The sequence below is a fragment of the Pelecanus crispus genome, chromosome 5 (genome assembly GCF_030463565.1).
Source record: "Pelecanus crispus isolate bPelCri1 chromosome 5, bPelCri1.pri, whole genome shotgun sequence".
Lineage (NCBI taxonomy): Eukaryota > Metazoa > Chordata > Aves > Pelecaniformes > Pelecanidae > Pelecanus > Pelecanus crispus.
This window is the reverse complement of record NC_134647.1, coordinates 13,783,984-13,799,036: the sequence shown is the minus strand read 5'-3', so window position 1 is coordinate 13,799,036 and position 15,053 is coordinate 13,783,984. Positions and strand designations below refer to the sequence as shown.

General features: G+C 42.5%; 1 protein-coding gene across 1 annotated transcript in view; it reads right to left on the bottom strand.

Annotated features, from left to right (window-relative positions):
• Positions 1-1,461: 1,461 nt before the first annotated feature.
• The window catches only part of HSPBAP1 (HSPB1 associated protein 1), a 36,694-nt gene continuing 23,102 nt past the window's right edge, over positions 1,462-15,053 (bottom strand). The window contains exons 5-8 of the mRNA XM_075710933.1: positions 12,453-12,624; positions 4,693-4,776; positions 2,241-2,351; positions 1,462-2,031 (exon numbers count right to left, since the gene is read on the bottom strand). Of these exons, the coding sequence (XP_075567048.1) occupies positions 1,474-2,031; positions 2,241-2,351; positions 4,693-4,776; positions 12,453-12,624 (925 nt within the window). The 3' untranslated portion in view covers positions 1,462-1,473. The remainder of the gene's footprint in view (positions 2,032-2,240; positions 2,352-4,692; positions 4,777-12,452; positions 12,625-15,053) is intronic.

The following is a 15,053-nucleotide window of genomic DNA, read 5'->3' as shown; positions in this document are numbered from 1 at the left end:
TTATGGTAAAGAATAGGACAGAGGCTTTGTTTTGTTCCTTAGAGATAGAAAACTGTGCTCATCTGGCTTTGAATAAATCATAACAGTAACTTCCTGATGGCCTTTTGTCTCCCAGCTTCAAGTGTTTCTGAACCAGCTGAAGGCCGCTTTCTTGCTAAGGCCTTTTGTCTCACTCCCTCCCAGAGCTTTGTGACAAAACTTATGCTATTTTGTGGAAGGAAGTAGATGCATTAGTGAGCACAGTACCTCTTGGCTCAGGTTAGGTTTATTTGAACTTAACATTTCTAAAGTGGTCAACTGATCGCTTAGTGACCGTTTCACTTTAAATGTGGTCAAGGGCTGCAGTCCACAGTAAGTCAACTTTCTCCTACTCTTAGTCCCCCTCTGCTGTGTAACCACCTCCTGAGTCTATTGTCAAGCCATGCTCGTTTCACTAGTGATGCTACTCTGCATCTTCCCAGCCCTAGGGAGTACAGTGTTGAAGGAAAGCACAGAAATGCCTTTTCAGCCCTCCAGCTGCTGACCAGCTTTGGCAGTGGAGGGGTGTGAGCAAGTGCAGGGTTCAGTGCCTCTGGTATGCCTCTTAAATCTTTAAGTTGGCTGCCCTGAGGCCCAGAGCACTAATCTTTCTGCTGGGATGAGTCTTCCTCTCAGGAAGGTGCAAACTGCAATCCCCATGCCTGTGGGGATGAATCAAGTCTATTACTTGAACATGGGCATGGACCAAATGCGCCTAGCTTCACCTCTGGTTTCCAATTCTGATCCCAGCTGTGAAGCATTTAGTGCTGCAGTCTCTCTTCAATGTGGCAAAGCCACATTCATTCCTAGTGACTGCTGCTTGCAGGATTCACAGTTCTGAGTGAGGGATGCCTTGAGACCAGAGCTCATTTGCCTGGTGTCTGGGGCAGTGAGGGTGCTCAGACTGAAGCTGATAGTCAGTACAGTTAGGCTGCTCCAGTTTAAAAGGAGAAAAAAAAAAAAAAGAAAACAAACAAGTAAAAAAAACCCAGACAAGAAACCCTTGCAAGAACATGACACACCCCCTTTGGGCAGTTTAGGTCTAGCAAACTTAATCCAGGAGGGATTACAGCCCATGCTGTTACACCCTGAAACGCAGGGCCTGCTTCTTTCTGTACAGCTGTCCCCAGCCCATGCTCAGAGCTGTAGAATACTTTAAAGATCCCATCCACACAAGGTGGAAGTATAACGGTGTATGCTCTGTTTTGTTCATAACACCGAGGAGCTCTCTGACTAAACATACCCTTCTCTTCCCAGCCATCAACCAGTTATTCTTCTTTCAGCTCAACCTCAGTCTGCCACTTAAGCATTAACTGTGTCTGTCTGTACCTAAAAATTATTTGAAATGAAACGCTCAATTATTACAAATGAAACATTCAATTATTACTGAGTTTAAACACCTAGAACAAGGCTGCCATTCGATTTCTTTATTTCAGAAATGATAAAGCTCTGGCACTAAACTCTTGTTCTCTCCAACAGCAGCCGAGCCACTAAACTGATGACATGTGGATTAACCAAACAGTCTAGCAAATCATTGGTAGAAAGGGCCGTTTGTGAGGCATTTGGACTGCTGTCTGAATCCATTTGACGTGCAGGCGTTTCACAGTCTTTACTCATTACCAATTGCTTCCTGGTACAGTGTAATTTTCCAAAGTGTCCTCCTTCATTTTCATGGAGAAGATCTCTACCATCACTTTCAACTGCAACCGCACCCATCGAGCTTGTTTCTTGAGATTGTGGTAAAACTTGAATAAGATGAGGCCCAAAAGGTATTTTCTGCAACTTTTCTGCTTTAGATGTTGAAAAGCCAAATTCATGTGTTAGTGATCTGCAGCCCCCTGGTTCATAGCCAACCTGCCTTTTCTTCCTCTTGCATGAGGCACTTGTCCTTTGCTCTGCACCAGTGCTGCTGGGACATGACTGCTCTGACACACTTGCCTTTTGACACTTGAAATATGCAGACACTGCTTTATTCAGATACTGAAGGTTGGTTTCATGGGATGTTGCCTCAACCTAAGAAAACACCCAGGATACACTCAGTTAAAAGGAGATATGTTTCAATTCAGTGTTTCATAATTATCTTCCATGAATTACTTTTGCTACATGAAGGGAAGGAATTGAGAATTATTTTTCTCAGGCAGCAGAAAGACTCGGGGGGAGCTAAGCAAAATGTCAGTAATTCTCTATTATCACTGCTATAATGGGAGCAAGAGAAGGCTTACCTCTGTGGGATTTAGCCAGAGATCTCCACCACTGGGATTTTCTGCTGATTTTATGGCGCATACCAGCATTCGAGTTATTGCTTCTTCTACACGGGCTTCATGATCTGCATCCTGCCTCAAGGGAACAGAAAGTGTTTGGAGATAGGTTAGCACTTGGGTCTCTGCAGAAACATGGAAGTTCTTGGGGAGAACTAAATGGATGGCCTTAGTTTGAAAGCCATACTCATGTATGTGAAGTCAGTGAAAGGCTTCGGACTTCTGATGCTCCTACACATGCGTACAGCCCCCACATGAGTAACAGCACAGAAATTAAGGTGTTGCACTCTTGGTATTCATCCTGGTCTGCTGAATACCAGAGTTGTACTGATTGCATGAGAGTATGTTAGGAAGCAAGGAATACTTTGAGTAGCTCACATCGAGCTGAAAACAAATTAAACTTCTACTCTAAAGTCTGGCCAATATAGCTCATGGTTTCACTAGGACTATAAATGCTGGCATGATTCACATCTGTCAATATGAGAGCAGCTGGTAACAGCTGCAAGAACTGCTTGATTTGGTAATGAAGTGTTTGTTCTCAGTATTGTCTTAGCATTCATGTCAGAACTTATTTTTATAGATGGATTGCCCAACACCTAACAGTGCTGCCATCATCAGCTGTAGGGATAATTTCTGTAAGGAACTTTTACCTGGATTGCAGCAATGCTTTTTTTATGGCAGCTTTTGCTATTTGGGGAGGGGGAGTGTCTGTGTCATTCATTAGCAAGATCCAGCAAACACTCCTCTGCTCAGAATGCCATACACAACTACCTGCTCTCTCTGTCACCAAACAGGATCTTGGTGACTTCTGCAAGACCTTTATGACCAGAAAAGCCATGGAGTTTAGCTCCACTGCTTTTATTTTGCCTTCCCCGCCCCCCCCTTGCAGCACATAAGAACAGCTAGAAATGCTATAGCTAATGCACCACTCAGCCACCTGGGAGTTACCAGCCTGGCAGAACTGACCCAGTCCTGACCTGTTCCTCCAGCGGGGGACAATTTGTGAGGCAGCTTAGAGTGCAAATGTGTATGTTGACATCAGGGTCTTTCCAAGCACAGGGCACACAGCCAGTTCTTCTGAATTACCTCAAAGGCTACTCAAATTTAAGGCAGGCTTAAATGGTTGCTCTACAAAATTGTTGGTGCTTTCTCTGGTGCTGGACGGAGCCTGACTATACTTAGGGCTATATAAGAACTCAGTATGGGCTGTCAGGCTGCTGTCCTTTCTAAATACATACTCTCATCTGGAAAATTTCTCCACGAGGGAAACACCCAAATGAGTTCCTCTACTCTGCAAATGCTTGGTTTGTTGTTGGTATAAGAAATTTATCCTGTAGTCTTTGAACAGCAGTTGAATGCATGTGTTCATTCCCCTGCAGATTTCCAGTCTAATAAAGATTTTTTTTTTAAAAAAAGCAATAAATATTTTAGTGAGGCAGCTTTCACAGGCCATTTCAAGGGGTCATCTTTATTAAGGGAGGATTAATGATAAAGTTACTTGAATCGGAAAACCTTCTGGAGCATTGAGATGATATCCCTGGAACCATCCCATACATACTGGTTAATATGAGCAAGAAAAATCAAAGCCTGGGGAAAAGAAAATTAATTAAGTACTTGAGAAAATCCAACTCCAGGCAAATGAAAACTATCACAGAGAAATGAAAATTCAGAAATCCTCTGCCACCTCCTTCCTATCACATTAATCTGATTCAAACTGTAATTTAGCTTTGCATGTAAGTATGTGCTTGAGGTGAAGCTGCTGTTTTGTCATCCTCTATTCAGCACAAAGATAGCTAGTCCATAAGAAACCGGACATGAAAAATTTAGCTTGTGTTTAATTGTTTGCCTGATTTGAAGTAAAATCACATGTGATTTCTGCTGAATTGGGGCTTCAGATCTGGAACCTTGGAAGGTTCTTCAGGAAAAACTGTATCCGTAAGGGCTCTTCCCTCACCAGCTTCTGAATACAGCATACCCAATATGGCTGAACCTGGCAGGCAAGGGACAAAATGCTTCAGCCTTGATCCTTACAAAAGTTCCTGCTCAATGTAGCTAAACAGAAAGCAGAGCTTGAGTTCTGGGTGGCATAATTTCTCTGCTCAGGTCATATTCCTTTTGCTGTTTTCTTGCTAGACATACTTCTTTTTTCTCCTCCTACTTCCTCTAGCAAAAACCTTGAATTGAATGTTGTGCTACTGGCAAAGCATAGCTGCATTTTAGTGATGGCTGACAAATTATGCTAGTAGAACATGCAAGTCTGCAAAGTTTTCTGGGATCCTGAGGATAAAAGATGCCATGTAAATGTAAGCACCATTAAAACTGCTCAAAAGTGTCTCATGAGGCCCTCAAATCTGGGACTCTATAATATATGCAAACATGAAAGTGCTACATCACCATGACATAAAAAGGAAAATACCAGTTCAATCCAAGAGTTTATGCTGACAGTGATGGGGTCAATGGATTCCACATAGTGCCACCAGTGCCTTGGAACGAGCAGGACCTGGAATCAGAGACATTGCATTAGGGTAGTAGCAGAGGCTTGAAGAAAGATAAGGTGTTTTAATTAAGGTGATGTGGGGTACAGAGGCAGAATGAGGCAAGGAATAGGGGTGGGTGGTGATTTTATTTCTTTCTTCTAAAGAGACTTTGCTCTAGACTTAAATGCCTGCTCTCTCCTCCCATTGCATCAATACTATTGTATAAGAAGTAGACATGATCCAGAACTACCTCTCAGCCAAACTCCTTCTCGTGTGAAGCAGGATTGTAACCTTATGGCTGTTCTAGGTAAGCAAGGCCTGGCTGTACAAAGGGAGTGTAGCTGCGGTAGCAATAGAGCAGGGCTTTAGAGAAAGTCTCAGCCAAGCAACAATTCTTTTGTAGACTCTCCAACTGAGCGGACTTCCCTGTTTCTTTAAAAGGGCTGCCAGCTGGCTTCCCCAAAAAGCAGGTGTCCTAATGCTCATCTAGGCAATTAACAATATGTAGCTTTAATTCTGGTAAATACTCACCAGTATTAAACGTCTCCCTTTTAGTAGATAGGCTTTTAAAAGACAGTGTCCCAGAAATCATGACAATCTAGTTTAGATCAGAGCTTTGCAACTATACCAGGGTGATAGCTCTGACATAAAATTGATTCTAACCCACAGCTTTTATGGTACCAAGACATTAATGTTGTTTTGATGATATAGTACCAGCTTTACAGATTACTGAACAGATTAACATAGAGCTATCAAGAAAAGCATAAAATATGGTTTTTGACAGGGAATAAAAATGGTCAGAGACAGATAAAAACATATACTTCAGAATGGAGAAAGTGAAGCAATGATGTGTATCTGAATTGCAGACAATTCTTTTTCTTGGTAGACACAAATTACTTAAAAGAATGTTCTGCTACCTAGATAGCCCTGTGCTTCATTATATCAAAACATGGCTAATGAGAAAATGTCTGTGTGAGGCCCTAGTCCTGCAAACACTTACAAGACAGTCAGAGCAGAGTCATTTTTGGGCCACAGGACAAAATGTTCTCCACAGGTTTCAATTTAAGTCAAACAAAAAAAGCATTGCTTTCTAAAGGTCAAAAACATTTGGAAATTGTACTTTAATCCAGTACAGCACACAAAATGGAGAAGGAGGTCAGTCTGTGGAGGGCCGTTATTTAAAAAATATCACCAATTAGTTATTCCTGACATCTGAAAGTGTATGAAACCCTACACAGACTGAAGCCAAAACATGTTTTCTACATAGAAGTTTGAGTGGTGATTTTATCACAGAAACCTACACTTTAAATGAGAAGCGCAGTTGCATTAGCTGCAATGGGTTTATCTGTTAGCAAGTCTTTGCCCATGTTTCATTGACAGCAGAATTGTACAAAAACCGCTCATCTGCTGTACAGGGGATCTTACGTTGCACCCAAAGAATCTGTGGGCCATCCAAATGACAGGGTATAATGATGAAGCCTGGAAGATTTTGGTGTACAGCAGAAGGTGGCATAGCTTCTGGAGTAAGTAACTGTTTCCAACAATGGGGTCCTTCCTGTGAGACTTGCATAGGAAGAGTGAGCTTGCAATGTGCTGGAGAAGTGGATGAAGACACTAGGGAACTGGGGTATTGTGCAGAGGGAGTACGTAGCAAGGGAATAGAAGCAAGAGGCATATTAAGGGAAGTGTATAAATGTTTCAGTAAGAGGGGCTGCCTGGGAAAAACAAGATGGAAATTAGGAATGGGACATGCTGGCTCAACATGATTCATGTGCAAAGTAGAGGCAGAATTGCTTTGGAAAGAGGAGGTATTGCTAGGAGGAAAATACAACCCACCCCCCTGGTCCCGAAGCCAGTCTTTTCAAACCAAAGAGGAGAAACTTGGTCTTTGGAGGGAATACTCAGATTTTACTTGCCAGCAGGTTAAGGGTAATAACTGCAAAGTTGTGTATTTCTGCAGCTGGCACTGTTTGCTGATGCAATTTATAGAGGAGCTACAGAGCTGTGACTCAAAGAGGCGAAACAGGTACCATAAGGATACTTGCTCTCCCTCTTTATTTTTGGGCAAGCCTATGTTTGTTAAAATACGGATTTATGGCAGCAAGAACACTGAAATTATCAAAAAGCAAAAGGACTAAAACTTTAAGGAAGATGAAGAAATGGAAAAAAGTAATTAAAACTAAAAAATACAGCTGGCAAGGGAGCAGCAGGACTAACAGAAGACCAAAAAAATAATCCAGCAAAGAGACGAGTAGGATCCTTCTACCTTCACAAACTAGTATGCTTCTAGGTTTGCAAACTAGAAGCAAAAAAGAAAACTCCACAACAAAACAAAACCCCACCTCCACCCCCCGACTATAAATTCCACAATAAAATAAAGCAGACTCCCATATGTTTATGAATATGGGACACAGATTTAGCTACATTTGAAATGACATTTCAAGAGGAAATTTGAATGTAAACCACAGTGAAATAACACACACACAAAAAAAAAATGCAGCAAATGTTTTACAGAGAAAATGTAAAGTGCAAAGGCAAGACAAAACTATACCAAGCTAAGAGATAATTTTGTGTTAGCCTGCTTTCCACAGAATATATCTAGCTTTGTGGGCTGGGAAGATACTGATCTATACAGCAACCAATCAGATAATTTTAATATTTAGGCTAGTGATAGGCAAATATAGCAGATGAAGTCAAAGTAGGACAGAAATCCCAGAAAAGATAAAATGAAATTCTAGTCTGTAACAGGAGGAAAGAAACCAAGAGAACAGTTGGGAGAGCAAGTGGAGCAACGCTGAAGATTTGTACAGCACAGAGAACAGAACAGGTTTAAATTCTCAATGGACATGATTAACTTGATACAGTGTAAAGGTAGGGCAAAGGTGGAATTGCTTCAAAAAGAGAGCATACCTTGAAGTGAAATATTATACCAAGAAATTCTCCCTCATTAGGAAAAGATATTTGGGTAAATGCGCAAGAAAAGGAAGCACCAAAGAATGGCAGTGTGATGGGAACAAAAAGATGGGGGGCTGTGTGGGGACCCAAGCAAATCCCAGAGCTGCGTGCAACCCTGGCAATGAAAAATAAAATAAAATAAATAAATGCATAGCCAACTCTGTGGGAGCACCATGTGAGGGCTCTGTGGGAGCGCTGCCACCCCAGCCCATGCCCCGTCCCAGCTGGTGCCTGGCTGCCCTGGTGCTGGGAAGGTGGTTCTTACCCTGCCTCCCCCCTGAGCTGGTGTCTTTCCCCCCCACTGAAAGAGAGTGCCCAGGGCCACTGACAGCAGAAGCACGGGCACGGCCCTGGCCCTGGGGGGAAGCACTGTGAGCAGGAAGGGAATGGGGCTGTTACCATGCTGTGTCCATGGGGACCCAGGCAAGGGACTGAGGGAAGCTCAGGGAAGAGGTGGAAAAGTAGTCAGGAACTGGCAGCTTTCACCTTTGGTTTGCTCGACTTTTTGTGCACTCGTGGGGTTCTCCATGTGTGTTGCAGGCTGAGTGGTGTTTTCATCACCAAATTCTGTCTCTTCTGTGATGGAGATGATACTTCTGGTGTCTAGAGGATGAGCTGGGCTGTCTGCCATGCTGAACAGAGCCTTCCCTATGGGATGACTTGGGGCCAGCTCTGTAGTCTCCCACACAAAAATCCCCTCTTCCTTCCCCAAAACAGAATTATCAACCATCTACTATGCATAATGCTCCGGACAACTCTGAATTCTCCTTTACTAAAATAAAGGCTTTTCCAACAAAAGCAGTTTTTCACTGCAAACCCTTTTAAAAAGTATTTTATGTACTTTGAACTGGAACATTTTATTGCCTTTTAAAAAAATTGAATTACTGCATTTCCTGACTTACTACAGCACCTTTTTTGTTTATTTTCTTGATTATTGAGACTGTCTGTTCTGCTGCTTCCCACTTTAAGCCCAATCTGAAGTTCTCACCCCTTTTCTTTACAGGTGGCACATAGGGAAATCCCTCCCTGACTTCATGAAGATTTCTGCTTGGTCAGGGTTGGGTTAGAAGTCAGAGGTCTGCCTGCACTGTTGTGAGCTCTGGCTGCCAAACAGGATCCCATGACCTGTTAGATACTGCAGCAGCAGAAGAGAAAGAGAAAACCTTGCAGTTATAGGCAGGAACTTAGTGATAACTGTAGTTGTGGACGCAGACTGAATTTGAGACACATTTCTTTAGATTTTCAGAAGGCAGGCAAGAAAAACAGGGGAGGACAGCTTCTGAGCAGCAGACCACAGTAAGAGACAGTAAGCAATAATGTTGATCATTTTTAAATCACTCTTCCCATACTGTGACAATGTTTTTCAAGGCTGGAAGAGAGCATCCTTCTTGGGCTTGATGTGCCTCTGAGACTAGCTCAGTTAGGCCTTTTCTTGCATCTCTGGTGTCTAGAGCTGCACTGCAGCTCCTCTGGCTCCAGGCTGCACCTGGGATACAGGGCCAGGAAGCAGGAGAGCAGGCAGCAGGGCAGCCGAGTGCTGCCTGTGACACCATGGGTCCTGGTGTCCACTACCCCTCCTGTCTGGGGTAGCGTGAGAGGGAATGGCATTGCTCACGGGAGCAATGTACAAGGTGCTTGCTCTCCATTAGGAGGTCAGATGTGTGGAGCCTCATGTGTCTACCTTCAGACAAGCTGAGATGCACTCTCATCTTTTTACCATTGTCTAGTTACATGGGTATGGATTAAGAACAACTACATTAGTGAGCAGGAAGGAAGCAAGAAGCTTGTGAGAAGTGGGGCAGAGGAAAGAACGATCAATGATTTTGTATTTGTATAGCATCTGAGTTTTTTGTAGCCATTTCAGATGGGATTCATCTCTCCTATTTCTAATCATCAAAAAAGTTAAGCATCTGTGTGCGTAAGCTTCTTTTATAGCCTGTGCTGAAGGACAAGATAGGATGAATGTTCCTGCAGGACTGTAATTGTATAAGACAATGAAGATGAATTGCCTTGTAGAGGTGCCAGGTTCTTCCCACTGATGGCAGATAGGACATCTGTCCTGGACAGGGTTTAGGTTGAGGGTAGCAGATCTTATCCTAACTCTCTTAACGCTCGTCCCATAGCATGGGGTGGAAGGTACTAGAACAGACATGCTTTGCCCCATTTGCAATTTTTTAAGCAGCATTTGTATATTTGTGAAAACAGTCAAGGTGTTACTAGAAATATTGTAGAATTTATGACCAAATAAAACAAAATACTAATGCTCTGGGTGAAAACTTACTAGCTCAGTGAGCACAAATCTACCAGTAGTCAACCTCCTGCTCCATACTTACCAGTCAGCCTTGCAACCATCACATAGGTGACCAGGTCCAAATATTTATAAGAAGCCCCTATATTTGTATGATACAACCTGAGCTTGCAACTTTATGGATGTAGTCGTTACAGCTGCAAACCTAAAACTACTCAGCTGCCTATTTAAAAAGTTAGATATCTAAATGTTATCATAATTTGTATTGAGAACAGATCGCTAACGTATAACCAGAAGTTGTATTAAGACCTCTGTGGAAATTCAGCCCACAGCCACTGGTCAAGTACAGGATGAAACCTTATAAAACCTGAAGCCTCAGCCAACTACCTAAATTCATGACAGAGATTCACCTCTGAACAATACAGTGAAAGGGCACACAGGATGCAATCAAAGTACGTATTGTGCATTGGTACAATGTTGTAGGAAGGAATTCTGCTTTAAAGCCTTAAATGGATGTAGAAAAATGGCTTGTAGCAAACAAGGACCAGAAGGTGGCATTAGACACATGAAGTTTTTGATATTCAAAGCCGCACTCACCCTACATGCAGTTGCTCTCCTGAATGCCTAAAAACACCTTTGTCTTTATTTTTCATCCCTTTATTGTTACAGTATCTAATCCAAAATGTTCTGCGTACCCTCTGGGAAGGAGTGGAGATGCTATGTATTATCACAAAATAAAGCTGGCTGCAAATTTTGCAGCAATTGTATTAATTCTACATGAAGACCACTGCTAAGCACATATCAAGATTGTTATTATTTAGGGATCCTCTCCCTTGTTAATAAAGGAGTTCTTCTAGGTCATTTCTCTCCTCCATCTAATGGCAGCAGTCCCCAGCCACCTGCCCCATAAGCTTCTGGATGAGATGCTGGAAAGCACCACCGAAAAGGTGCTGATGAAATGGATAAAGGCAATACCTCACTGCTCCATCATTGCCACTACATTACTTTCTCCCCAGAAATCCAAACAGTATCTCCTTCATGGCAATGCAGACAACTCGTATTACTGAGCTGGCTCAAGATCTTTATTCCTAGCAAGATCAACTTGTAATTGCTTTAAGCCTAATTAAAATTAAGATCATGTTAAAGGTTCACTACCATACTTGATCATTCCAAAGGAGATTATAAATTGAAATAGTGTTGGGGATCATGGATAATGCAGTGCTGAATAGATGTGGCATTTTTATCAATAGTAAAAATTTGTTCTTTGTGTTTTAAATTATCGAACACCGCGACCTTACAAAGTGCAGAATGCGAAACTAATCATTTGCTTTAGGAGGACAACTAGGAGCTAATGTAGTGCAAAAAATGAAGGTTGATCACAGATTCCCCATTTGCAACTATACCAGCAGAAAAGCATACTCTTCGGGGTTCATAGAGGTCATCCTCTTGTCAGAAACTACTATCCTGCCCTAGTCTGCCGTCTCACCAGTTCACAGGAGCGCTCCTCACTGTGCCTCCTCAAAATTAGCTAGATTAGCAAAAATCTGTTCTTTCAATTGTTGAAGGGTTTGCCAGCTAGGGGCAAGGGAGCTCTTGCACAAGTCACTGAGCTGGCAGGTCAAAAGAGGTGAGAATATCTGGTAGGAGAAGAGTGAAAAGGCCCTACAAGTGGCAATTCCACTGTCTTAAGTGGTCAGAGCAATGAATGTTGCAAAAATCCTTTGGAAAGGCCTGGCAGTTTGAGATGCACAGGAGTGCTTCAGAAGGACATGCACTGCTGAACAAATGAAAAAGGGTAATTCAGACTCCAAATACAGGCCATGCTGATTAAATAAAGAAGGATGCTATTTACGGCAGAAGACTAGGCATTAAGAGTCCTGAGCCCTACTCTCATACTGCTGCTGACTGCCTGTGTGACTATAAGGCAGGCACTTACAACTGAACTTTCTCAGTAAAACGGGGTTAATAATACCCTCACATCCTTGTGAAGCACTGTGAAACCTCTGGATGGTGTGTGCTCTAAGTGATACTTGTGTCGTGATTATAATACTCTGCTATTAAAGCAACAAGTTGGGCCAATGTTCCCTGGTGAAGGTTATTCCCTATCAAAATATGAGTTCCTTTGCTGGCTCTACACAGTCATTAACCAAACAGATTTTATGGAACATACTGATTTCAGAGTAGACTGGTTGGATTACCATGCAGGAAGGTTTTAAAGCAGACAAATTGGAGGTGATTGCAAGAACTGTGATGGAACTGGGCAGCCAACTGAACTGACTCTCCAAATGTTTGTGGGTTTTGTACAAAAAAGGCTGGTAAAATAACTGTGGGCAAAGAAAGTTCCCGTGCTGAGAGAAATGTATGAAGCCTGAGGGCAGACTGTAGGGAGAGGGAAGTTCTACAGTCAATTTGTTAAGATTCCCTAGCCCTTAATTAGCCAGTTAAATAATTTACTAGAATCTTTAAAGTAATGTAAAGCTTGTATGTGAATGGTACCTGTCCTGGACTGAGTGTGACCACATGGGCTGTTGCGTTCCTAAACTTGGGAAAGCGTTTCAGATCAGGGTTGGCAACATTGACTTTGCTGAATATGCTGGATTCCTCATAAGGGATCCTGGTGGGATAAAGGAAACTGGCGTCACCAGGTGGGAAGAGGTGCCATCTCTTCCTGAAAATAGAGAGAAGATAAAAATGTATTCAGTGCATGTCAGTTACAGCAAAGAACTAAAGGCAGTAGCAAGGTTTTCAATAAAACATAAATCTGCCTCGCTGTGTGAATCTCCTACGCAGTGAGAACACAGGCAGTGCTTACAGGCTGTCTCCTAAAAGTGCTTTTAAAATATTCCACTTTTTAATTTTTTAACTGAAAAGATTTACAGCTTCTCACAAATTATTTTTAAAAGGCAGATAAATTTTTTTTTAAAAAAAAGCTCTTCAATCTGGTTCCTCCTTCCTCCCTTTTACGGAGCAACACGCAGCACTTACAAATGCTTGGAGCATTAAAAATGGCTCTATAAACCAGGGGAAGTAGTTTTGTTAGAGACCAACATACTTTCGTTCACTGAATGAATAGCTGCTGTACCCATGTTTGTTTTAAAAGGAGGGCATCATGTGTTTACAATGGTAACAGTAAAGGGGTCTGGACATGATCTTCTGTCTCCCATCTTCACCTACAGTACTTATTTGGGTGCTAGTCGCAAACCCCTAATTCTTAGTAAGACTCACCTTGATGCTCCTATGCCACAGATGGCATAAATAATAAACCAGAGACATTCATAGACATAAGCATCCTGAAACACATGTATTTTTTTATCGGCACCACATGATGAAAATATGGCTTGCGTAGGCCACTGGGGTTAATAACTCACTGGTGTGACTAAATGCCCAGATGGAGCAGGACAGGGTCGTTCTGCTCATGAGGGCACCTGTGTGCCAGGTTGCTCTCTACCTGCCCAAAGAAGCAGGTCAACATACTGCAGTGTGGGGCCAAGCAGAGCTGAGACACGGACCTCATCCTCAGGAGCTAATGTCTCTATTTCACTTACATAGACCATATCAAAGAGAGAAAAAAGAATATGCCAGAACTGGTGGTGCCAGTTTTATGGGCACTATAAATGAGCTATCTTAGCAGGTACATAAGTTATTTAGAAATAGGAGTTCTAGATGGCAGTACTTTAGGTGATGGAAATAACCAGAAAGGAATACACAAAGGGAGAATTTATTACATTTAAGAGGTGCCAGACAATCGGTAGAACATTGACCCATGCACAAAGCAATGGAAAAGTAAAGGCAGTACTTTGCGGCACAGTTGGACAATTTGAGCAGCTCTCCTCTTTGTTTCAGACTTTAGCAAGATCTTTCCTTGTTGTCCCTTTCCTTGGTACTCACTTCTTTCTTTTTGCCTACTGCTTCTGGTTGTCAGTTCTAAGTCACAGATCTGAAAATGGGAGAAAAGCAGCCAAATGACACAGAAACAGAAGAGACAGGAATAGCAGGATAGCCAGAACTGCAGAGATCGGCACAGATGGAAGTGCCATTGGCCGCTGACATTTCTTCATAATTACCAAAGCTACTGCTGGGTGCGGGCACAAAAAATAGTTCTCCTGAAACTCAAGCCCTATTGCAACTTTATTTTGCCCTCCAACCTAGAGCCTCTGAAGGGGCAGAGAATAACTAGGTTAGGAGGCTCATGGGTTAATCCTGCAGGCTTATGACAAAGCAATATCATGAAGCAAAAAAATTAAGAAGCCTGAGGGATACAAGGAGGAAATTCAAGATAGCAACAAAGGGCTAAGGAGTCGTCCCTGGCTTTCCTGCAAAGACAAATCTATTTAAGTTTAGCATAAGCTTATATTCTGTTACAAAGCCTGTTTTGTTTGTGAGTCTCAAAAGGGAATCTTTCTGCTCTGAAGAAGCACAGGATTCACAAGCTTGTGGAAGTTTGCAATCTATTTGTAGGCTTTGCTCTCAAGAGGAAAACAATTTTGTCTTTTCAGGCCATGCAAAGACTTTAGGCTTCTTTTTTCCCTGAGAGGAACAAGGATTTTGTTCTACCAGAGCAGGAGGAAGTGTCTTGGGAAGGCAGGTAAAATTGCTACGTGATGCTGGAACTCTGGCTCGAACGTTCAACACCTGAAGGTAGAGATCAAAGAGGCAGGGCAGGTATCAGGTCTGCTAGATTACTGTACTTATTTAGTAAACCCAGTATTTAGGTGGATCCTTAGAAGATACTTAGGCATGTAAGTCTCATGATTTTCAATGAGATTTCTGGCTCCTAAATACACTTAAGTGTCTGGACTTCAATGCATAATGCTTACTGATGTGATCTGAAGTCTACAGGACCGCTTGCAGCAAAGTGCAGTGCTGAGGGGGGCTTCCAGAGGGTCTCTGCTGCATGTTCACCCGAGGATCTCAAGGCTGTTTATCAACATGAATGAAAACATGCCTGAGAGCGAAACAGTTACCCTTCTTACAGATAAGATGATGACAAATTCATTTGCCTCAGGCCTTAAAGCCAGTCAACCCGTGGCACTGCCCAGCATAGAAGCCAGCATCCCTGACTCCCAATCCTGCACCTTAATCACAAACCCACCACGA